At 37.0% G+C, this 26146-nt stretch overlaps 2 protein-coding genes across 6 annotated transcripts in view; one reads left to right on the forward strand and one right to left on the reverse strand.

Moving 5' to 3' along the window:
* Window positions 1-7544: 7544 nt before the first annotated feature.
* Window positions 7545-25646, forward strand: lbr (lamin B receptor). The gene is made up of 14 exons (XM_069179807.1): window positions 7545-7881; window positions 11206-11384; window positions 13630-13794; window positions 15408-15485; window positions 16560-16746; window positions 17180-17376; window positions 17690-17744; window positions 18152-18346; window positions 19504-19607; window positions 20115-20240; window positions 21013-21181; window positions 21761-21841; window positions 21922-22044; window positions 23593-25646. The coding sequence occupies exons 2-14, from the start codon at window positions 11220-11222 to the stop codon at window positions 23751-23753; spliced, it is 1806 nt and encodes a 601-aa protein (XP_069035908.1). The 5' UTR covers window positions 7545-7881; window positions 11206-11219; the 3' UTR covers window positions 23754-25646.
* LOC102683494 (dynein axonemal heavy chain 6) overlaps window positions 23126-26146 on the reverse strand; it is a 120903-nt gene continuing 117882 nt past the window's right edge. For all 5 annotated transcript variants that reach the window (XM_015345202.2, XM_015345196.2, XM_015345211.2 and 2 more), the window contains one exon: window positions 23126-26028. In XM_015345202.2, the coding sequence (XP_015200688.2) occupies window positions 25816-26028 (213 nt within the window). In that variant the 3' untranslated portion in view covers window positions 23126-25815. The remainder of the gene's footprint in view (window positions 26029-26146) is intronic.

A 26146-nucleotide genomic window follows, 5' to 3' on the forward strand; every position in this document is an offset into this window, starting at 1 on the left:
AAATGAACTAAGCAGATGCTGTCTTTGAGAAATTATGCTCTTTTAAATCCAGTCTTATTCAGTTCAATGTACCAGGTCTTTTATGACATCTCCAGAAACGTTGCCAAAGTGCCAAAGGATGAAGTGTTTCTTCCATATTGATTATTTCTGGAGTGTATAATTTCCTGGACTTTTTTTTTGTATTTTCTTACAAAGAGGAAATCTAGTCGTGCTGCTAGTTAAGTCGGAAATTGATACATTGTGCAGCAGAACTGCTGCAAGACAGGAAGGCTAAGCAGCTGCAGCTGCTGTATCGTAGCCGCAGAAAACTAGTGGGCTGAACAGAAACACCCCCGTTTAAATACTGCTCTTCATTTGGATAACAACACACGCTTCTGCACCACGATTGGAGAGTTTCAAGCTGTGCTACTGTTGCAGTTTTACTAAATAAGGTTCATATCTTGCTTTCACTTTCATCTGGTAATGGTGAAATGTGCACATACTCTATAAACGTACCTTGAGTACGATGCGTCCAGCAACATGTCTCTATAACTGGTGAAATGGGATAGTGGACGGTGGAGTGAAAGAAAGTTTATTGCTGGGTTGTATAACAATTTTTTCAAAAAACAATTAAACTACTGCCTCATTCTTGAAATACACCTCTCTATTTCTGACTTATTTTGTTGTCCCAGAGGGGAAATTAACTTTGCAGGCAGATAAAAGACATAGAACAATACAGAATTCATTTAACACAGCATGAACACCTTAACAAATAAGAGACATACAGTACATGTATGATGAGAAAATATATATACAAGTAAAATAATAGTCAGCTGTCCAAATTAAGTACGGTAATAGCATGGGAACAAAAGATGACTTAGTGTGAATATTACTACAATGCTAAGTTCTATCAGGTACATTTGGAAATTTCTGCATGAGCAGAAGACATGCCATGTTCAGTCAGCTTGCTCAGTTAGAATGGGGCTATGAAATTGAACCTGTATGTCTTTGGAAAGCTGGACATCAATAGGGTGCTTGGTAAAGCCCCACATGAATACAGTGAGAACATGCACACTCCACACGGACACTCCAAGTCCAAATCAACCCAGCATCTTGGAGCTGTGTGGCGTTGTTCACTTACTTTTGGCATTCGAATAAAAAAAAACAACCATTCTAATTAAATTAAAAATTTGCGTTTGGTTTACAAACACCAAATAAATTCCAAATGCCATCACAGTATGGTTCACAGGACCAGTGGGTTCCTTGATGGTGGGGATGACCGAGAACACAATTCATTGTTTAAAAAAACAAACCATAAAAGACAAAAACTCAATAAAAGATGTGCAAAATAACCACAAGAGCAAGGCTAGCATTCATGGTCTCTGAACCTGTCAAATCTACAGTAAGTCTAACAATATTTTTTTGACTGAGAATGCTGTAAATATCAAGATCATCTCTCTGGCACTTCTAGAATTGGTGGTTGCCACAGGTCTTAATGAAAGGCCAGCAAAGCAAGTTAAAACAAATGAAGTGTGCAGAACACCATGAAAAAATGGACACTGGGAGTAATTGAACCACATGTAACAGTCTGACAACACATTCTTGTTTATTTTAATTACATAAGAAGTACAGTACAACAGACTCCTATCCTATTCAGTTCCCACCTAGGGAATGAGGCTCACTAGATAATCATCCTTTTCTAGTTCTTATTACTTATTCTGTATTTTTCTGTGGACAGAACCAAAACAAAATTTGCAGTCTTTATGCTTTCAATTAAACAGGTATTTAAATGACTTATAACACAATAGCAATGTCTTTGTGAGGATTTCTCCCTGGTACAGTTTTTATCTGTAGATATGTTAAATATACATCTTCTGAAAAATGAAGAATTATAAAACATAAGCCTGATCTAATGATCAAACTTTCAAATGCATATGATGGTGGTATCACAGACCATAGCCCTCACTGATCCTGGACTGCTTGATTCTGTTTTTGTCAAAATAGTACAGGACTATTGCTAATCAGAGTCTATGAACCTGTCATGGTTGTAATTTACAAGTAGATATGAGGTACTGTATGGTAAAGAATGTATACTGCATAAATGCTGTGTTACAAAATAAGGCCAAAAATGTTTTCAAGTAATCTTCTAGTCAATAACTAACTTCAGATTCATTTTGAGGGCCATTGGTGATGACCTCTTTCAAGTTAGTTCTATCTATCCATCCATTTTAACGGCTTTATCCAATAGGATTGTGGGGAAGTTGGAACTTATCCTGACGAGCAATGGGCGCAATATATTGATACTCTTGACAGGACACCAATTCATTGCAGGGCACACTTAGACAAAAAAATGTATGTACACACTCACATTAGGGCTTTTTTTTCCCAGAACCCAGTTAAACAACCAGTGTGTCTTTGGAATGTAGGAGGAAACCTGAGCACCTGGAGGAACCCCACACAAACAGTGAGAACATGCAAACTCCACACTGGTAGCAGTTCAGGAATTGAACCCAGGGCCCCAATGCTGTGAGACAGCAATGCTAACCACTGGCCACCCAGGTTATGTTAACTCTTTTACAAATATATACAGCTAAACCAATCTGATTTACAGGAAATTATTAGACTGCACTTTTGACCACTTTCAAATAACAAACAGGTCTCCTTCCCCTGAGGGGATACAAAACATTTTTGAGCTATAATTGCCTATTCCCTAAAGTGTTCAGGTTTGTCTGTAGTAGAAGAATTGGTCATTGATTTGCAGGTTATTGATTAAAACCAACCATTTTATTTCAAATGCCTTCACTGGCATTTTGTGTAATTTATAAGGTAATGTCATTCTGAGATTACTGGCTGTAACTGAAGATAATATCTTTTCCTTTGATCTTAAACTCTGTGTTCATGTTATCAGATGAGGATCAGTAAATAAATGAGGATTTATTTTGAGGATCAGTCTTTAGATGATTTTAGTTAAAGCCCTCTAGCAGTAAAAAGGCACACCCAAAGAAGGCTCCACAGCCGAAAGGTTGTGTTTTCTTTCTTCTCTTTTCAGCATGGAATAAACCTATTACTTGTTCCAATGTACATGTACAAGTGTTATGATTTAAATAATTTTAAATTAATTAATACTTGTTTAAAAACTTGTGAAACTTAACATAAAATTACAGAGCAGCCTTTGAACATTAAGATTTTTTACAGACACTGTACTAATAAGGTAAGAGATAAAAATCATTTTTAATTCTAAAAGCATGTTACAGATATTCAGTTAGCTAACGGAGTCACTGCATGCTGTAAGAAGCTTAGTCAGTTGGCTCAAGATTAATTGGACACTTTGTATTTTCCGGTTGCTTTGAAACTTAAATGAATACACAAATGGAGCCTCAATGCCTTGCTATATTAACATTGTCATTAAATAGCTGTTCTCTTGCCTCCTGGACGTAGATGATACATCATCTCATCTCATCTCAGCCCATGGACATTCAATGGGCTCAAATCTAGTGTGTAGGGCATGCACAGCAGAGCTGTCACATTCTCATTGTGCATGAAAGCTTTTGTTTAGATGAGCTGCATGAGGACGTCCTTTGTCTTGTTGGAATGTTCACGTCAGCATGGGCTGCAAATGATGGACTTGATCAATGTTTTGCATCCCATCCATCCATCCACCCCCTTCATCCAATTCAGGGTCAACAGGGGAGTTGGAGCCTATGCCGACAAGCAACTGGCAGGATACACCCTGGATGGGATGCCAGCCACTCGCAAGGCACAAACACTCACCCCAGGGCCAATTGAACCAGCGCTATGTGTTTGGACTGTGGGAGAAAACTGAAGCATCCAGAGGGAACATACAAATCTTTAAAGAAGTGTTTCCTAATCCTAGGTTTAATGCCACAGTGTCATGCCGAGATGTTGGTTTAACTTAATTATTACGTGAACTAATACTGTAATTTGTTTAACAGGAAACGTTTCATTGTGTTCAGGTCTTAGATGGGTAGATATTTCAATTTATGAATTATACAAGCATATGAACAACTTGAAGGTTGCAACTGCTTAGCACCTGAAACTATAAATACTGTAATCTCTAATTGGAAATCTGCTGTATGGTTCTCAATTGCATAAGCTTTAATTAAGCCATTCCAGAAATGTACATGTATTTCCTACTTGAAATAGACCCGATTGCAAAATCACTGGGCATTCAGAGAAAAATACACTTAGTTTTTTTGGCTGCCCCCAAGAAATGTCAGGACTTTTCACCAATTTGGAATAAATTTCTTCCTCTTCCTGACAGGTTCTCAGCCCATACCTACCTGCCTGTGACAGACATGTTTTGACAATGTCCTGTTACAGAGTGCTTCAGGGGGTCTGTGAGTAATGTGATTTCAGATGTGACTGGTGTGAAGGAAATCCAGAAGACTTTCCTGGGTTAATGTGCTGTACTCTTATTGCCATTTAACAATGGTAACAGTGGTATCTGAAAAATGTAAGCACAAGCCAATGAGGAAAGAAATCGAGAAATATAATATGCAGCTGTTATATTTCAACGGTTGCGCCTTAATCAGGAAATAAACAAAAGCACTGTTCATGAACGCTCTGCTGTAGAAGCATCCGTTTGTTCAACAGGTGTTCTAAATTCATGCTCTACAATAACCAGCATTATATATTTAAAATCCAATCATAGCCTTGTGCAAGGAAGTGCATTTTTTGTGCAGGCTTAACATTAATTAACACAAAACATAATTGCTGTTTCAATTGCGTCTCTACAGTATATTCACATATTTTTTCAAAATAATCTGCTTTCCAACAAGTTAAGCTTTGCAATACAGCTGAAGCTTGATACAACAGGTAAAGGGCAACAGCTGATATTAAATTCTTTCTTTTTGACGTGCTTTCATAGTAAAAACATGTTTCTCAGGAAACTTCTCAAAGTTGAGCCAGAAAAGTGCATTGGGGGGGGGATGTTTTTCTAAGTGGAAAATCTAGGGGCTTCAGCAATGGATTCCTCTTGAGAGATTCCTTAAGCACTTCCTCACAGTCTGTTTTGAGAATATCGTCTTAAAACACATTATTGAGCAAATAGGCATCTAAACAATCAACATGTAGATGGAACTTCAGACAAAACCGGGACACACCAGTATTATGTAGAATACATACCGTATTAACAGTTCCTTGGACTGGATGGTATTTAACAGGTAAGTATTATACAATGGAACAAGTAATAGGTTTATTCCATGCTGAAAAGAGAAGAAAACACAACATTTGGACCATGACCAAAACCTTGTGTTTTCTTTCTTCTCTTTTTTAAAGCATGGAATAAAACCTATTACTTGTTCCTTTGCAGCCTTCGCATGCTGACGCAGCTACCCACCTGAACTAGTATAATACAATGCTGTTGTCTATACTGTATATATTAAGAGACATTAAAACGCAACAAGTGTCATTGCTTTTGATACACATTTTTACTGCTTCACTCTATATAGAAATACATGTTGTATTAAAGTTAGTAACACTCAGGAAATCTCAACATACATTCATTTTCTAACTGTTTCTTTCAAGGTTTGCAGGGGAGCTGGAACCAAACCGGGCAAACAATCGGCACAAGACAGGGCACACCATAGACAGGACATTAGGCCATCACAAGACAGACACACTCACACCTAGGGCCAATTTTCCCAGAAGCCGGTTAACTTACCGGGATGTTGTTTTTGTTTTTGGAAAAGCAGAGCACCCAGAGAAAATCTACACTCCAGACAGATAGCAAACTAAGTCTGCACCATCATGCTGCCCAGATTCTCCACAATCAGGTGACAAAGAAGTTTCAATAAAAATATTTTCTTAAACTTAAGCTTTTTTTCTCACACAATTTCCTTATACTGTACATTTCTTACACTAAACTAAAACGTGCATTTTAGACACATATCGGTAGCATTTTACAACACCCACATTGGACATTGTCCTTAATTTAACTGTTAATCTTGAGTTGAGATTAGGAAGTAGTGCACTGAGGCATGAATGACATGGCAGCACTTTCAATGGTTTATTTCTTCACATGTTCCTCCTAACTGTAACAGCTGTGACTTGAGTGCACGGTAGAAGGTTACATACCTATATTATATCTGCCTTCTTTAGAGTTTTTTTAAGAATGTCAGAGCTGATGCATACCTCATGCTCCATTCTTTCATTTGATTGGACACATCCCCTTTGTGTAGTACTGTGTTTTTAACCGCTCCAAATATCGTTTTCCAAGATGATTCAGCTCCTGATAAGCCCACTATAGTCTGTGCATATTTATGTATTCACCTAAACAGGTCGGAAAACAGACCCTTTTATGTTTACCAGTATCATGTGATCACACTACTGTAGGTTGGGTCTATCATTGATCTATTTCTGAAACACGGCAACAAATCTGCAATGTCTGGTATCAAGATGTGTTGTATTGTTTTTTGGCAGAGGAAGGGACTGTATTCTGTGAAAAACAATACGTTTTTACATTACATTCTTTTTGGCAAACTGAGAAAATAAAATGGTATTAACAACGAAACCTGGAAGGAAATTGCATTACATTCCAAATCCTATGCCAAAATAGACAAATCATAAATCATTGATTGTCATAGAACTATAGATGATTTTTTACTGTGAATGTGCTGAAGACAAAACGGAGATATTGATTACCAAGACAGAATCTAAATAATTCCAATAAGAGTTGATGGTGATGAGATCTGAAAAAAAATGGATTTTTTAAACTCGCATTTGACTTTTGCTGCAAAAGCCGGGTTTACAAATCTCAAGTAACGGAATGCCCCCTTTTCACTCCTTCGTTGTCCATTTTTATCTTTCTTTAATGCTGTTAGTGATTTTATAAGGCAAGATAATACATACAGATTAGCTTTTGCTTGTTTTGGTCTAGGCTACTGTAAAACCTCAATTTCCCTTCGCGATCAATAAAGTCTTATTCATCTCTTGTGTTGCGTACACATCTATAACTTTTTTATAAATGGGTATTTGCCTAGACCAAATCATAGCGAAATTACAAGAAACAATAAACCAATTTTAGCGTAATGCTCAAGTGCGTATTAACTGACGTTGCCTATCAGCAGAGCAAAGTTATATCAGAGCTACCTTACTGTGTACGTTAGTTTTAGCTACAAATGGAAATGCACAAATGCTAAAATGTTAAGTAATTGAGCACCTCAGTTTAAAATAATAGGATTTCCCGTTGGTTTCCTGAGTGTGTCGCAACAGACTACGGAACACAAGAGATGAATAAGACTTTATTGATCCCGAAGGGAAATTGAGGTTTTACAGCAGCCTAGCCCAAAACAAGCAAAAACAGACGTATGAATTGGCGAAAAATTAAAATACGTACTGTAATACGAAATAAATAGGTGTGTGCAAAATATGCTCATAATCACTTTAAAAATAAAATACAGATATACAAAATGTGCAACGGTTAATTTACGTATACCTTTTTAAACGAAACCTTTATTTCAGTGGATATCACAAAATCAAAGAAAGTCCGCACGGTTTATTCACTCGGTGATCATGCTCTTAAAAGAGGTAGCAAAAGCCTCTCCGCTCCCGCGCTCCGAACACCACTCTCTACCGCAGCCATTTTGTGTCACTCGCCTAAAAGACTCAAAGAGCTGCAGGACAAGCCGGTTTGTTTGACTTCGCCTTAGCTCCAATCATTGTCGACCCGTGATCCCCGCCTCGCCAATCAGCGTCGCTTGAAATTTTCAAACTCTTTCTGACGGACCAATCAGTAGCCTTCGCGCTATCACCGACGCCAGGGGCTTGCCTGTGAGAGGGAGGTGGAACGTACTGTTTAGACTTATAATTATTAATCGTTTTTAAACTAATTACATCACATATTGGGTCATAATCGCTGATTTCGGTGTACGTGACTCCAAGGTAAGCACACTTCATTTTGTTTTCACTTGGTTAGCAGGCTCTGGATTGCAGTAGTAACTTTTGGGTGTAAATTGCACGCCGATGTTGTTTTGTGGTCGCCTCTTCTGCCTCGGGATCCGTGAAGTGAAAACTGGAGCGAAGGCGCAAAACTCGAACCAGAGATCGCGAAAACCCTTCCAAGTTAACCCTTAAGGGCGAATTTTACATGTGCTGGGTTTAACCTGGTGACTTCTTTACTTTCCGCGCTTTGGTGGCGGTTCTCCCTATTTTAATCCCTGGATTGTGGCAATAAGGTGCCTTTTGTGGTTTATAATAACCATTAGAGTCGTAATAATAACCACAGGGATCGGTCGGTATTTTTTTTTTGGTAAACGTGGTCTTAAGGGCGTTGTTTCTCTCATTTCGCGCGAAAGGCCTAATAACATGTCTGTCTTCTCGTTGTTTTTTTCTGCCTTTTCCAGTTTTTGATTTGACTCTGGCGCCAGTTCATGTTCAGTAACTGGGGGGCGACTCGCACCTGCTCAGATTGTTCTTGCATCGTTTCCTGGCGCTCGGCGCTGCACCACACGCTTTATAACTGGGTTTAAACGCCAGCAATGTTTGAATCGTGACGTTTTCCCTCCACTCCGGTGTCACCCGGTTTGTTGTTTGTTAAAGGAGCCGATACTGTTTCGGGACTTGTTTTCTCCCAACGGTGGAGACTTTAATTTCTGAATATTGTTGCCATTCTCTGACCTGTTACTTGGTGAAACTGAAACGAGAGTCCGTGCCCGTCTTCCACCTTTAATTTATATATATTTACCAAGTGGCCTGCATAATTTATAATGCAGACGCCTTTGTACTGTAATTTAAAGTCATTCGATCTGGTCTTTTTATACAAGATGACAATGTTGCATTTAGTAAAACAAAAACCAAGCAGCAATTAATGCCGTTTTATGTTGCTGTACGTATCCACAACCAAACGTCTCTGTAAAATCGGGGTGCAGCTCTTTTCAGGTTGTTTTTATGTCAGAGGTTAGTTGTTCGGCTCATGTTCACTTCAGTTGAACCCACTACAGCAGGTTTGAGAAAGAGCGGCGCTAAACCGGAATTACGTTGGTGACGCATTTTCATTTCTTGCTTTTAAACACCACCGGGGCATCTCTCTTAGCGCGGCAATGCGAGGTTTCATTTTGCTTAAATGTACAGAGAGATACCAGGACACTGTGAGGCCACATTTCCTGTTTTAAGCGAAATTCTGCGGCGCTGCTCGGGCCTCTGCGCTGTACGTCTAACACAACATTTTGCCGTCTCTTGCGTTTATTGGAACAACGTGGCGGACTTTTAAAGTTTGGGCCGCTTTCAGTGTTCAGTAGTCTGGCCGAGTGGAGAAGAGTCTGCGACCACTAACCTCCAGAGGGCCGCCTGTGGGTTTACTTTCATATAAATAAACTTCACTTCTGTCAGTGCAGCCTGAATTTCTCTCAGGTCGTTAAAATGTGAAATCCTTAAGCCGCCCAGAAGAGACTGGGTTAAAGTAATGTAGTGCGAAGCCCCGCCTCTTAGGCTCCCTTATTCCCAGGCCAGGGCGAGAGGTTTTCCCGGCTGCCGAAGTTGATGATAATAAACGTTATTTTATATAGCGCCTTTAAAGGTGGCTTCTCAAAGCGCTTTACAGGATGACAACAACAATAAATAAGAATAATAATGATCACGGAGGAAAGGGAACAAAAGACTCGGACACCCTTAGATCATGTTCAAAGCTAATAAGCCTGCAAACTGGGCCACTGAGATGAGTATCATTTAAGGGATAGATTGACATGTACCGTACTAAAACTCGCCAAGGCAACCTTATGATTTTTTTTTACTGTTCCTGGTATTATTTATTGTAAGATAAGGTTTTCTATATTACGTATGTAACACCGTTGCGATACCAGCTTTCCCTCTTGAAATGTGACAGCAGTGCTGCTTGTGGCTCTGTCAGTTTCCCCATCTGACCTGCTGTTGGACTGTCCCTGGCAATGAAATAAAGTACAGGATCTCGTTTTCTTACTGGTGCATCCAACTCCTGAAATTCCAGTGCTGTCATACTGGAGTACAGTAGTTATATATTTATTACTTATTCTATGGAATCTTTTAGTTTTGAGTTTTAGACATTTACATTTCTATTATTTGTCTATTCTACTAAAGAAATTTAGTAACTGTGTGACTTACTAATGTGATTTCTATTAATATTTACATATTTAGAATGAATGGCTGCAGTGGAGTGAATTATAAACAATCTGCCACTGTCTTCTCCTGGTGTGTGCATCAGCACTTTTAAATTGCTGATTTTTCTTTTCTTCTTGTTCACTTATGGTCTGTTTAACCTAAAAAGAAACATCAACAAAAGAGGCAGTACTGCTGCAGACATTAAAAAATCAAAGAACATAATTACACATCCCATTACACGCCCCCTTGTGTACAAGGTAACTACATACCAAGGATCAGAGTTGTGTGTTTTTGTATGATTGGATAATTCAGGGAGGTCTGATAAAGGACTTTCAGTAAGTATCTGTATGTTGCTGATTGCTTTGTACAATGGCTATTGACAAAGTGAACAAAAGAAGCAGTATTGAACCGTTTTCAAACGTTCAGAGTAACCACGCTGGGAATAGTTGTCAGCAGTTTGGTGAAAAGCACATTGCTCACAAAACTACTTACATCCTAGCTTTAGTATTTGTTACTACTGTATGAGTACAATGCCTCTTTACTGTTTCTTCTGGGATGTTAATTAACTTGAAAAATACTGTTCCTGTGAATTTTATGTCAAAGTAAAAGATAAATACAAGAAGTACAAGACAGTCCGGGTCTGAAAAGGATTTTGTGGGTTCATAAGAAGTCTGCATTATGTTTGAGTGGGAAGCTGTGTTGATGTGTAGCTCACTTGAAAAAGGCTCAGCAGCTGAATCATACTTCAGAATCACAAGTTCTACCATATTCATAGTTTTAGACATGGTTATTAGATGTCAGAAATGTACAATCCTTAAACAGCTGTTGTCATTTTCCTTCAAATTTAGTGCCATGTGGTTAAAGTATGAAATAAGTTGTATTTCACACTAGATGGGAAAGTTATTGCAACACACTGTTGAGTGTTAGGATTAGTTCATTGTAACATTAATTGTACAAATCCTTATAAATTGCTTACTGTTTTGTGACCTAATCTTCCTTAGAGTATCCAGATAAAAGGAGGCTGTTATATGCATAATTTCCCCTGTTCTGAGAAACTGAGTTCTTCCTATTTTCCAATTTCCAGCTGTGCGCCTTAAATTACTTTATTTTTATTTTTAAATTGTTTGTTTCTAGGTAGGTTTTAGACAATGCCGAGCAGCAAGTTTCAGAGTGGGGAGATGGTGATGGGGCGCTGGCCTGGTAGCAGTCTCTATTATGAGGTGAAGGTGATGAATTTTGATGCTCCCACTGAGCTCTACACGGTGAAGTACAAGGATGGCACTGAACTGGAACTGAAGGAATCTGATATTCGGGTAAGATGTCCTGTGTTCTCTAAAGCCCATTCTCTAAAAGCATTGCTTCTCTAAAGCCCATTGTCTTAAAACATTGCTTAAAGTACTTTGTACGAGTGAGGGGGTTTAGATAAGGCCACAATATGCCACAATTACAAGGTTTTGTTCTTAAAATTAATCTGAATTAGTGCAAAGTCTCGATCTCTGGACATGAGCACTCAAGCTTAAAAAAAGGCACATTGCTAACTATTCAAAAAGATCCAAGCTACAGTGGTGCCCGAATGTTTGCGTACAACGGTTTTTCTTATTGATTATGTAAATCCAACTTAAGAACATAAGTTAGAAAGTTACACATGAGAGAAGGCTCATCTAGTTCACTTGATGGCTAGTAGCTAGGTCACCTAAGCATTTCAAATGTTTTTTGAAACAAGTCAGGGTATCATATTTGACAGCAGTGCAGCAAGGCTGCTCCATACTTCCACCACTCTTTGTATAGAGATGTGCCCCCCTGTTCTCAGGTTCGAATGCACTTAAACACAGCTTCACCGTGTGTCCTGGTTTGTTTTTAACTTGATTCTGGAAAAAATCCTTTGGACTGACTTTGTGAAAGCCTTTTAAGATTTGTTTGGATACTTGAATCAAGTCCCCTCATAGTAATCTCATCTCTGTTCAGCTTTAATAAAGATCTGTTCTTTTAATCTGTCAGTGTAGGAGACTCCTTTAAACCCTTTGTGTAACTGGTTGCTCTCTACTGGACAGATTTCATAGCAATAATATCTTTCTTGTAATATGGTGACTAGGGTTGTACATTTGTTTCTTTATTTATGTAATATGGTTTTACTAGTGCTTTGTACAATTTTAACATAGTATGCTTAAAACTTTAATCCTAATTCTGCACTCCTGACTATATATCCAGATATTTTACTTGGCTTTTTATTGCATCCATAATCCATTTTTGTATTGTTTTCAAGATAAAACATTCTTAAGAAGCACATCAGTCTTTTTCAGAGGTGTCTTCAAGCTCTTATCTACAATCTTTGTATGTGTTATTCTGGTTTGAGCAGTTACACTTTATCTGTACTCCTCTCCTATCTATCAACCAGTTCTTAGTCCAAACACCTGTACTGCCGTGATTGCCCACTGTCAGCAATTTGAGAATTAATCTTCTGTGATTAACTTAATCATAAAACCATAAATCCGTCCTTTGGATGAGACGTAAAACCGGGGTCCTGACTCTCTGTGGTCATTAAAAATCCCAGGGTGTTTCTCGAAAAGAGTAGGGGTGTAACCCCGGCGTCCTGGCCAAATTTCCCATTAGCCCTTACCAATCATGGCCTCCTAATAATCCCCATCTATGAATTGTCTTCATTACTCTGCTCTCCTCCCCACTGATCGCTGATGTGTGGTGAGCGTTCTGGCGCACTATGGCTGCCGTCGCATCATCCAGGTGGATGCTGCATATTGGTGGTGGTGGAGGGGAGTCCCCATTACCTGTAAAGCGCTTTGAGTGGAGTGTCCAGAAAAGCACTATATAAGTGTAAGCAATTATTATTATTATTCTGAAAATGTAAATATGCCATATTGTTAGCTTTTTGCATCCTTTACTGCTGTTGCATGATCTCAGGAAGGTCTCCTTCATTTCCTTTTTTACAGCTGGTTAGCATACATCCAGGTCATGTTTTCTTCTATTGCCTGTAATAAGTCACTCTTCTATACTAGCGTTATAACTTTCTTTGATCAGCTGTTTTCTCTCTTGATATACACTTCAGTGAAATATTCACTTATATTCACATTCTCCAAACTTTGCAATATTCTTTTCTCTCTTGTGACTGTTCTAATTTCCTTTTACCTGTGCTTGTAGTTCATTTAAAGCTCAATAGACTCCTCAATACTCAATAGTGTAGGGAGAAGAGCACTCATTTACTGTTTTTTACGTTTTTTTAAAGAATAATGAAACAGAATCACCCTGGAAAAGCCAAGTCCATCTATACTTTAGAGAGCAACAGTATATTTTGTGCTATCCGTTTTTAATTTCTGTGATGGAGTGACACCTGTGTATTTCCAGATACATTTTTTGGTTGCTCCCACTTTGAACATCTGCAGCTAGCACCCAGTTATGAATTACAGTTGCTGTGAAGTTAGTCACAAGCCTGTACCTGCTTGCACACTGACAGTCTTGGAGCCGTTTGTGATGGGTCTGTTCTGCGATTCCCCAAATGTGTGTTATTAGTACGTGTAAAGGGCCTTTTTTTTTCGACATGTCCAGCGGATCTCGGGGTTTCGGCGAAGAGGCCGCTCCAACTCTCCATCCCGGCGGCGCAGTCGCTCCCGTTCCCCTGGCAGGCCTGCACGCCGCTCGTCCTCGCGAAGCAGAGATGTGCGCAAGGAGACCAAGATCCAGGAGGTCCTGGAAGTCAAGCTGTCTCCTGTGGTAGGAAAACGACTTTCTATAGTTCACTCTTCACTGAATGCCTTTGAGTGCTTTATGACATAGACAACATGTACGTCAGGATGTGTCCAAGAAAGATGTTGCGTTGCACATCTACACATGTACATATGCTTGACTTAAGCAAATGGAGCACAATGATTGAATAATGATAATCCTTTATTTAACTAGACAAGTCAGTACAGAACCAAGATGATCTGGCCAAGAGGTGTATAAACAACTTGAACATAGGAGGTAACCGCGAAGAGAAGGAAAGAACATTGCAATATCAAATCAAAGTGTTTTATCAAATGCTCAACAATACATTGTGCAGCAGTAGTTGCTGGCAATGAAATGTTTTTTCTGCAAGCTCACAAGAATCACAAAAACACAAAAATCACAAAATTAAGGTTACATAATAGTAGATGTAATAGAAACAGAATAAAAATCACTATGAGTAGAGCTGCTATGTGTCCATGGTGTATGCAATATATACAAGTAATGCAGCTTTGCTGAATACAGTGAAAACTGTGGGTCCATGTAGCCATTACAGGTGATTTGCTAAAGGAGCTGCAGGTTGGCTATTTAGCAGTCTTATTGCCTGGAGGTAGAAGCTGTTCCGTAGTCTGTTGAACTTGGACCAAATGCTTTGGTTCCGTTTTTTACATTCATAAGAAGTTCATGTTTTGAAGAGATACTTGTTTATAACATGGCAGTGAATAACGTAGATGTGGCTGACATCAGAAATTCCCGTCTGGGGGACTTGGACACATTCCTGCCAACAAATCTACAGAGAAAACTAGCTTACAGGTTCGTTGCAATTCACCTCCTATGACTGACCAAGTGTGTCTGAGTTGTGATACCCTTACTCTGGATTTAGGTCACAAGGGCCTCTGGATTGCCACAGTGGAAGGTCTGTTTTTCTTAATAGCTTCACCATGATTAGCCATGCAATGAGCTAGCTTCTGTGGCATTAATGGGAATATATTCTTTGTATGTTTGTTCTTTATAATATTAGAATATTTCTCATTGGGATGGAAGTGGCAAAGCTGTTTGGCATAACATTTATACTGTTTAGTAGACGTCTATGACGTTGGACATGTTGGAGGACAGTTAGTTGCTTTGTACCTTCATACTATGCTTTGTATCATAATTTACACTAGGAATTACACAGGTTATTTTTGTTATCCCTTTTATGTCATTTATAGTCTTATTTATACAAGCATAAGTTTTTTTTTTAAATCAGCAGACTCCACCATCAAATCCCAGAAGACAGTTGTACTTCAGCAGAGTAGAAACGAATGGCTTGCTTCCTTGTGTGAATTTAACCCCCTCTTGTATACAGGTCACTATTCACACCATTGGAATGAAGTCTACCTCTAGACAATGATATTAATTGAACCATACATCAGTTAGAATTCTTTCTGATCCTCTGGAGACTCCAGTTTGGTTTTGCTCTTTGGCCCTTGCAGTGATCTGTTAAACAGCATTTTCAACATATTTGCATTTGTTTTTTGTCATTATTGCTGGAGCAGTGGCACTATTTTTCCCTGTATATTTTCAAGCCTTTTCTCTTTAGATTTCTGTTTTTTCATGGTATCAACTTTTTTTTGTCCCAGGCAAAGCCTGTTGTGAACAGTACCAACAATCAGCAAGAAAAGAAAGAGGAGAATGACACTGCCCATAACGTCATTGAGGTGAGAGGCGAGGAATTAAATGGGAATGTCACTGAGACGTCTGTGCAACATTTTCAGGAAACCTCAGTAAAAATATTCCAGTTATTTGTAAGAGCCCAAACTATTCCAAATGCAGTTTCCTTCATTCTAGTGTAAGACATGAATGGTTAATGTAAAAGGTCAAGTAAAAATTGAGATTCTGTACTCAGTAGACTACTGTTGAATTTATTTTTATTCACTGCTTATTCAGTAGTTTGTATCACTGAAAGAAAATCGCTGGAGAGGATTTGTCCGAGTGCATCGTTTTTACATTAACTTCAAACGTTAAGTTGTTTGAAAAGCCTTTCTGCTTGACTAATATGGTGCAACTGACATTATTGGACTAGAATGCATGAATCCTAATACGAATAACATGATCAATTTCAGTAATTTTAGGGTTGATAATTACATTATTATTTTTGGCTAAAGCTCTGTCCATTTCTGATTATGTTTTTATCAGCAAAAGTCGATTAAAAATACATAGAATGACTCAAAATGATGAATATGAATAAAACAACAGCACATTTGTGGACTTGTTACATTTTAAACATTACCAAAGTATAGTATTAACTTACTGTTTTACTTCCTTCTTGTTTTTCTTAAAACCTTGTTTTCTATAATACAGTACTTATTTTGAACAATATAAATTAAATAACCTAGCACAGACTAAAAATGAGCTGCTACATCACATACCCTTCTCATGAAAATTCCTTCTTGCATTGTTTAATTGTAATGTGTGCGGTCGGGGAGCTTCAATGCTAACGATAAGTGTATGAGTAGCCTAAAAGCCCTAGATTAACTTATGAAATGCTTCTCTCCATACAGCAAGGTGTGAGTTAATAGTAATGGCTAATGGGTTAGCTTTGCAAAAGTATTTATCATTTGTCATGATACTTTTTTTCAGAATTTCTTCAATTGCATTTTATTGTTACCGTGTAATTTTGTTTGAAAGTAATTAATTGATATATTGGTATTATAGACGTCTAGCTCTTTCTTTTTAGAATCATTTCATTGTTTGCTCTTGGGTGTTGAAATGTCAATGATTTGTTTTTACAGCAAAAGGTTGAGTCTGAAATGGAGAAGAACCGCATGGAGGTACGTTACAACCTGCGACCCCGGAGGGAAGAAGCCACTACCAAAACTGCTCAACCAGAAGAGGTGGAGAGAGAGGAGAAAGTGCTTTTAAAGTCTCAGAAATCCATAGTGCCTAAGACAATTGAACTGGAATTTGGAGGAAAGATAGGTAAGTCAAGAGCAACAAAAACTGCCTGTCTTAATGGTCACTACACATGTTGAATTACATTAAAGTGAGTAAACAAGATTACAGCACCATCATGATCCAAAACGGCAGTGATGTGTTAAAAGGTGACTCATTTGTAGTTGGTACATGTAAAATCAAGTGAAAGTAAACGTAGTGTTTGAATCATAACCGTGACATTTTAAAACTCACTTTCTCACTTAGCACGACGAGGCTCTTATAAGAAATTTATTGTTAACAAGTACAAGTAATCATTGAACTAAAATTATTTCTGCCATAATAGTCCCAAAATATTCATTTTCATCGTAGAAAGGTGGTAGCTTTTTAAATCTGACCCCATGGCATACTTCACTTAAAGTCATTATCCTGAGTATAAGGTTGACATGTTCTTAAGATTCATCTGACTTCTCTATTTTAGGGGCTTTCTTCATGGTGTTACTTCTCCCGGCTGTTGTCTTTTCTCTCCTGCTAATGTGCAACCTGGGTGATCCCAGTGTCCTGAACTTCCCTCCCGCCTTGCCTGCTATTGAAACGCTGTGGGACTTCGAAGTTTTTGGTATCGTAGTGCTCTGGTTCCTCTTTCAGGCATTCCTGTACCTTTTGCCGATTGGGAAGGTAAAGAACAGTATGAATCCATCTCTGCTTTTTGAATTGTTAATGGTTTAATGTTACTCATGACTTGTACTTGTATTGATGATGGACTAACGTTTCTGTTTAATTAAATTACTGGCACAAATGTCTTATTAATACTTATATGCTTCACAATATATTTTTCCTATTGTGAAGTAATATAATAAGGATTATGTTATTTTCTGTTGATTATTAAGACTTTTGCTATTGTTCCTTTAATTAGAGCTGTTCTGTGATTTTAGAATTTTAAAATTGATTAAATTTGAAAGTACTATTTACGTGTATTTTTTAATTTAAGGTTGTCGAGGGATTGCCTCTCAGCAGTGGAAAAAAGTTAAAATACAGAATAAATGGTAAGTTCTCCCTTTGGTATTTGTACTGTTCTTTTACTTTAAAATCATTTATGAACACAAAAGTGCAAATACGTATTTTCCGGTTTGATACAAAAAAATTTGTACCTTATTGGAAGAAGGTAAACAGTTAAAGCTCACAATTGTTAGAAACCCACAGTCAAGGTCGACGGAGTATTCGTCTTGCCTTAGCAGTCTTTACTTTAGGGTAGAAAATGAATTGGTTCCCTGGCTTGGATTTTGGACTTATCAGGTCAATGTAGAAAGACAGGCTTTTACCTGTGAATTGCTAATACTTGGCTCACATATTAAACATCTCCATTCACCTTTTTAATTGTATCTTCTTTGATGTTTGTAATAGCATTGTATGTGAAGTATTAAATCTGTCTTTTTGTTCGCCCTCCCTTCAGGGTTTTATTCAGTCATCCTTAGCGCAGCAGTGCTAGGAACAGCTGTATATCAACAGGTGGACTTGAGCTACATTCACGAGCATTTTCTTCAGTTTGCAGTCTCTGCAATGCTCTTTTCTCTTTTCCTGAGTGTTTACCTCTATGTACGCTCACGCTGGGCACCTAATGATGATCTTGCACCTGGTGGAAATTCTGGTGAGTGTTCGTGCTGAGGGTAAACACTGTTCCAAGTTTTTATTTCTATCTAATTGCATCTCTGACAAAAAAATTTGGATGACTCAAAACTTCCTTCATCTTAACTGTGACAAGACTGAAGTCATGCTTATTGGTACCCCCCATCAACTTCGTAAAGCCAGTCCTGTAACCCTGTCTGTAGATGGCTCTGTACTTGAGCTTCAATCAAAATTGAAAAACCTTGGGGTTATATTCGATTCTGACTTAACATTCGACCCACATGTACAGCATACTGTCAAAACATCTTTTTTTCACCTTAGAACTATCGCAAGACTACGCCCTATGCCATCATTAACTGTGCCTGAAAAGCTGATCAACATATTTGTATTCTCTCGAATTGACTACTGCAACGCTCTACTCCCTGGGGTATCTAAATCTACTCTGAACAAGCTGCAGTATGTCCAAAATTCAGCAGCCAGAATCCTGACCAGGTCTAGTGCAAGTGTTCACATGACTCCTATCCTGTCCTTGCGCTGGCTTCCGGTCAAATTCCGCGTAGACTTTAAAATCCTCATGCTCACCTATAAGGCTTTACATGGCTTGGCACCTCAATACCTGTCTGAACTTTTATCGCCCTACTCCCCACCTCGCAACCTCCGCTCTTCAAATTCTGCCCTCCTTACTGTCCGCCAAGCCCGTCTACATTGTATGGGCGACAGGACCTTCTCCTGCTATGCCCCCAAGCTCTGGAACTCTTTGCCCAAGGATATCAGAGAGTCACCTTCTCTAAACTCCTTCAAATCCAGACTCAAAACCTTCTTCAGAAAAGCCTTTACTTAACTGGTTCCATTCTTCACCCCTCTGCTCTTCTTAATACCACCTTCCACCGTCTCCTCTATTGTTATTGTTGTATTGTTGTAATTATAATTGTGTCCTATCTTGTGCAATCTTCTTATTTATTGTTGTAGTCTTCTTATTTATTGTTATTGTCATCCTGTAAAGCGCTTTGAGAAGCCACCTTTAAAGGCGCTATATAAAATAAAGTTTTTTTTTATTATTATTATTTGGAAAACAAAACACTATTCCTTTTGAATAATTATTGGAAAATAGAACACGCTTAGATTTATTAGTAAATGTTTATTTCTTATCTGGAAATTTCTTTTGTCCTTTACCTTTAGGTAACATAATTTATGATTTTTTCATTGGGCATGAACTTAATCCACGAATTAAAAACTTTGATCTCAAATACTTCTGTGAGCTGCGTCCAGGTTTAATTGGTTGGGTGAGTAGTAAACATCTTTTTTTTTATATGCTTTTCTAGATTAATGTGATCTTCAGGTGTCCCAACTATATTTCTATTGCTTTCCTTTTTTACATAAAGGGTGTGTGCCACTTCTAATTTATAGTGAATTGTCTGTTACCTGCGTAAGTGTGGGCAACTGCTGAATTAAAACAATATTCGTTTCGTCTGTGTACACTACCATCTAGTGGTCAAAAGGTCAAAATACTTATTTTAGTCAACTTCTGAGGGTCACAGGAAAAGTAAGTTTTGAAAACAACAACAAAGCACACATTATATGCCATGCATAAACTATATAAAGGTATATACTGCACAAGGACATTGTTTTGATACTGAATTGACAAGCTTAATATCTTTACAAGTCAGTTTTTTGGTGTACATATAATATTCTTTAAGAACACTTGAATACCTTTAAACAGTATTTTGGCTGGGGCAGAATCTAGAAACCTTCGGACACAGTAGCATTTTTTTGTTTCATTTTAATTCCAGGTTGTGATTAACTTGGCAATGCTGGTTGCCGAAATGAAACTTCACAAGTTGGATTATCCATCTGTGGCTATGATACTGGTTAATAGCTTCCAACTTTTATATGTTTTGGATGCTCTTTGGCATGAGGTAAGAGAAGCTTTAACATCTAAAAAAACTTTAAATACTTTTGTTAATAGTAAAATGTTTTCTTCTATGCTGATTAAAGTCTCTTGTAATCATTTTGGAATTTGTTTTCTTTTCAATAGCTTGTATTACCTCAGTTGTAATAATACATAGGCCTCATTCAATTTCTTGGTCCATTTTGCTTGTCAAAGATGTCATGGTTATGGGCGAAACAGTTGTTTTAAATATACATTTGTCTTGTCCTTGGGTGATAATGAATTTAGTGGCTTTTTTATATCCACCCTGTTGAAGTGAAAATTACCCACACCTGGTGTAATTGAATAATTGGCATCCACAGCAAATGAAATTCTCCAGATAGAAAAGACTATGTATGATTGGCTCTGGGGGTAATTGGTCACTCCCGTGGGTTGTAAATCTGATGTATATTTGCAGCCAGGAGGACAAGCATTAGGAGTCTGTCTAAGCACCTGTAGGAGTGGAAAAGAGTGACAGACTACACTTTTACATTTAACTCTTGAGTTTATATTAAACTTCTTTGTATGAAAAAGTGACCATTTGACATGTGGTTATCAAATTTTCTCTCAATAAAATGTTTTATTTGACTTAACCAAAGAAATACTTCAAAGTAATTGTCTTACAACTAAAAATTCAGCTCTACATATTCAAAATTCATCAAAATAAATCAAATGATTGATTTACTGAATTATAACATTTGCACATGGCAGGAATTTTAAAAAGATAAACTTTTTTCAGAAAATGAATCTGTTCTTTGTAGGAAGCTATTTTAACCACAATGGACATCGTTCATGATGGCTTTGGATTCATGCTGGCTTTTGGAGATTTGGTTTGGGTGCCATTTACATACAGCTTGCAGGCATATTACTTGGTGAAGCATCCTAATGACCTGTCTTGGCCACTGGTAGCAGTTATCATTATCCTTAACTGTAAGTAAGATCATGTTTGTGCTGTTAAAATTAAAATTCCGCACTGTATATTAGAAATAATTAACAGTATTTTTCTGTTCACTGTACTACGCAATATCAGAAGTTTATGATGAAGTAGTATTATGCCCTTGTGAAATGCCATAGTTAGTGGCCTGGAGATTCATGAATCGTACTTCTTATAGTAGTCTTCTGAGTAATATAAATGAACATTGGTCTTTTCCATTATTAGGTCAATTTAATCTTGGATCCTCCATGTCTCTTTAAGTAGGGAGACAAGTCACTGAATGAGAAAAATGAATAAAACATTAGTAGATCTACCTAATTTAAGCAGATTCTACCTTCTGATTGTTGTTGTGGGCTTGGATATATACCAAGATATAATTGTCAAGTAGGAATGCAAAGAGAATGACTAATTTTAAAGAATGTTTAAAATTGTACAACTGTATTGTTGCGTGCAGTGTTATTTGGTGTCTGATCACTGTTACCTTAGTGAATTACCCTCAAACCAAATTTCAGCTGAAATGAAATAGTGGAGACAAGCCACAAATTCTTTTGTTAAAAAAAATCTATTTTCTTTAGCATTTGGGTACCTTGTGTTCCGTAAAGCCAACTCCCAGAAGAATGCATTCAGAAGAAATCCTTATGCTCCAGAATTGTCACGTAAGTAAAAAATTATTGATACTCACTAATTTTTTTTCCAATGGGGGGATTGGTGCTGATTCTCATTATTTTCTCTTCAGATCTGCGCACCATTCGAACGGCAACAGGAAAGAGTCTGTTAGTCTCTGGTTTATGGGGTTTTGTCCGTCATCCAAACTACCTTGGTGACATTATCATGGCACTGGCTTGGTCTCTACCATGTGGTGAGTATCTGGCGAATTCATAGTAGTGTGTGCAGTTGAAATGGACTCCTGTAAATGTTAAAGTTCTCCATGAATGAATTTTCTTGTTTCTCAACCATATTTGAATTTGAATTCTGAGGACAAATATAAAAATATACTGAGTGTGCCTCTATCTAATGATCAACCCTGTATGGTTATGCGTGCTGTAAGCAGTGTGAATGCCTCCAAAGTCTTGACTAATAAATCAGATCTTTGTGCACCGCAGCATGGCTTTAAATGCCACATTAAATGTATTGAAAACCTTGATTAATCAGAAAACCCTTTTCTGAGTTTTTCCCTCAGGCATATTGTTAAAAATTGGAAATAAACATGTGGGGACCTTTGTACCAACTCAGTCAATTAATGTCTTATATCAGATATTAGAAATCTGATCTTACCTAACAAACATATCCATAAAACAGTGCATGATTATCATTCTACTTTCTTTTATGGATATTATCAGTTTTAAGTCTTAACAGTAAAGTAAACGCATGCACTGTGATAGAAGAACCATCTTTGCCGAGCCATGGCATTTTGTCCCAAATCTAGTTTCACGCACATGTATAGTATTCATGCATAGTGAAATTATGACTTGGGTCAAAATAAGGGGTGGGCGGATGCTTACATGTGGGTGCTGACTTGGCAGAATGTAGTATTTATCTGTCTGTCTGTGCTTCAGATAATTTTTAAATCTGATCATCTCAGGATTTATTTGTGCATTATTGTATGTGTGTGAAGGAAGTAAAAGTATAGCTGTTAAATGTTACAGGTTTTAAGAATGTAACTTGTATATTACGGTAACTTAAAAGTTGATTTAGAGTGGTCCCTGCTGTGTCCATACACTCAAATTAAAAGATCAAAAGCACAAAGAATTATGAATAATAAGATTAATTACAACATGTAATTCTTACACATTATAAGTAAATTGATTTTGAAACAGATTTAGGAATAACTAAGTTCAAAACATCAAATGTTATTTTTTTTGTCTACAATCTGAAATATTTTAATAAGAAACATTCAGTTAAAAATAAGGTCAGTGAACAAATGCAAGACACTTAATCAATTTCTAATTTTCAAATCATCAGTTTAATTAATTTAACTTCAAAAACAAAATAAGTAATCAGTTTTTCTAGCATTTCAGAGTAATTGCTAAAATGATGCCTTTATTTTGAGACTGTGGAGTAGAAATCCACACTGTGTCGGGCCAGCTTTGGTTATAGTTTTTCCATCATCAGAAAGTTCATTCAAATAAAAGTCCAGTTTTGACGTTTGATTAATGACACTGCATGATTCATAGAGATGTGTCTGAAGAAAGATTTTAATTCTGCTAAATTTGGACGGAACTGGGAAAATAATAGGAACTGCCAAGAATTTGTTCATGGGAATATCAAAAACTGTTTGATTTAAGGGCTTTGAGAAGCCACCTTTAAAGGCACTATATAAAATAAAGTTTATTATTATTGTTGATAAGCATTTTAAAAATTACAAAGTAACACCAATGAAATGCACTAAATTATTTTTCTTTGTTAGGATTTAACCACATTTTGCCATACTTCTACATCATTTATTTCACCTGCTTATTGATTCACCGTGAAGCTCGTGATGAGCACCAGTGCCGAAAGAAATATGGATCAGCGTGGGATGAATACTGTCGACAAGTGCGTTACCGTATCTTCCCTGGGATTTACTGAGCAATTGGAAACCAAATGCGTAAACTCAAAATTGCAGCTTAGTTTTTAAGTGATATACCTCCGTTTTTGTTTAATGTATTTTTCTTCCAAGGAAAATGTTAGCAGTGGACTGCAAAAAATATAAGGATGTATATATTTCACAGAGGAAAAATGTCTTAAGAGGAGGCTAGTTCATCTTAAGTCTTTATATTAATTTAGGAAAGTGTTTTAGTCATGAATCCCCCTTTACGAAACATTTCATCATTCAAGTGTTAGCATTAGAAGCAAAGGAAATTAACTCATTTTGGTCCAAGAGCAGTGCTTAAAAAGCTCTCCGTCCGTTTTTGTTAGCACATTTTGAGAAATCAAAATAGCAGCCACAGTTGGGGCAAATCTCACCAAATGTATAGTCATGTACATACATTATTGTTTTTCTACATACCCATGATAACAATATATTAGTCAGTTTTCATAAGGTTTTACTCAAATTCTAGCAGTTTGTTGCTTTGCTTGTAAATATACCATTTGGTATATTGCTTGTGTATATTGTATTTTTTGGGAGAATTAAATGCTCTTTTTTTATCTGTACAGTGACTATAGTACTTTTCCCTCAGGACCAGAAAATTGTAGAAAAGGAGCGATTGGCATAATCTGTATTTTTAAATATTTTTGTACAATGTTTCTTACATAAATGTAGTGTGGTAATTTGAAGGAGTGTTATAGGAGAGATTGCATTATCCAAAGTTTTTGTAATTTGGCTTTTCTACCTCACGTTCACAAATTATGAAATTTATTTTCTTTACTGAAATCGTGATATTTGACTCACTGAAATAATGGCTTAAAGTTGTTTGGGAAGGCAAAAAACAACAAAAGGAATTGGACAGGTTACATCCATAAGTGGTGAGTTCACATAAAATATATGGGTAACAGAAACCTTTATTTGAAAAACAAAATTGTGAGCTATTTAAAACAAATTTGATACGCCTTTGAAATAAACGACAAATTTGGATTTTAATGTTTTAGTATTTGTAGTTTTAATCTGAAATGCAAGCATGACTTTTAATTTATAAAGTTGTACTTAAAAAGTACTTAAGTTTTCCACTTGTGGATTGGAGTCTAACATTGTAATTCTAAAGTTACTGATACTGTGAAGAATGGTGAAGAAGCCATTATACGTCTTTTGTTAGAATTCAAAAGGCCCATTGAATCGTGCTCTTAAAACACTGTAGATATTTAGCTTTGTAGCAATTAAAGGCAAATGTGTGAACAAGTGACATGAAATGTAAATAGTATAGCTTGCCTGTTTTTATCATGAAAGTTTTTTTTGTTGTGATTTAAAAATATGAAGAACAGTATTTGTAGTATATATTACATTTTGTAGTGGATATTTTAGCAATGCTTCATTACATTCTGCTTAATTTCTACTGTAGCCAATTAAGATTTGCATTGAACCTGCCTTTGTGCTATGAAACTGCAATAACAGTGAATTTGTTTCCAGAAAAAGCCATTACAGATTGGTAGTTGAAAATCTGTTCTTCCCTTCAGAAAGTCTCATTTCTATAATAGTTATTTTAAATTTGTATCTGATTTGATAAAGTGTATTCCTTCCTGTTATAGACAGCTTTTCTGGTGCACTAGGACCTTTTATTTTGTCTTTGTCTATGCCTTTTCATATGGGTTAAGAAAGGCTACTCATATTACCTTATTGGATATTCAGGATGAAAATCCAAACTAAAAATAAATAGCATAAAATGCTTATGAAGGCATTGCACTTTAATGCAGGGAAGAACGCATTTTCAAGTATTGGATCTAGTGGGAAATGATGTTAAAGCTGACAGACATTCTTGTCCACTAGATGGAAAGCTTTTATTGTACTTTTTTTTGTTTAAAAATAAAGGTTTACAGTAAAAGGTGTCATTGTGTTTCTGGATATTTAAATGTGTGTTTTAGAAAGTCTGAGAAGAGTTCTCCAAAGATTCATTATTAAGAAAGTGCGATTTTTGAAGTACAAGAATTATAAGACACCCACTTTATATTGCTTGGAATTTTTTTTTTTAAATTAACTGCTTGATTCTAAAAGCCTTTATTCATTCACTTGGCTTAGAAGGGCTGTCCCCCTTATGACCCAGTGATTAGGTGAAACCGTTGTTGGCAGAGAGATTGCAGTGATGAAATTAGTTGAGAGTCCTGATGAAGACAGAGAGCCAGCCCTTTTTTGTGTACGGTATAATGGGCAGTCATAGTACAGAAGTACATCCGCTGTATCGGTCTCGATGGGTGCATCTTCATCTGAAATCTGAACGTGAAGAAAAATTGATTCAGTTTCCATGCATCTAAATAGTAAGAAAATGTGTAAATGAATAGAATTTCTGTATGTAGTTAATTGTAATTAATATTCTTTATTTAATTGAATT

The sequence above is a fragment of the Lepisosteus oculatus genome, chromosome 2, assembly GCF_040954835.1.
Source record: "Lepisosteus oculatus isolate fLepOcu1 chromosome 2, fLepOcu1.hap2, whole genome shotgun sequence".
NCBI classification, from domain to species: domain Eukaryota; kingdom Metazoa; phylum Chordata; class Actinopteri; order Semionotiformes; family Lepisosteidae; genus Lepisosteus; species Lepisosteus oculatus.

Excerpts from the sequence above, each read along its gene's own strand:
- lbr (XM_069179807.1), top strand. The coding sequence starts at position 11,220 with ATGCCGAGCAGCAAGTTTCAGAGTGGGGAGATGGTGATGGGGCGCTGG. Across the intron at positions 11,385-13,629 it reads TGAAGGAATCTGATATTCGG|CGGATCTCGGGGTTTCGGCG; the intron begins GTAAGATGTCCT and ends CGACATGTCCAG. Across the intron at positions 16,747-17,179 it reads GGAATTTGGAGGAAAGATAG|GGGCTTTCTTCATGGTGTTA; the intron begins GTAAGTCAAGAG and ends TCTCTATTTTAG.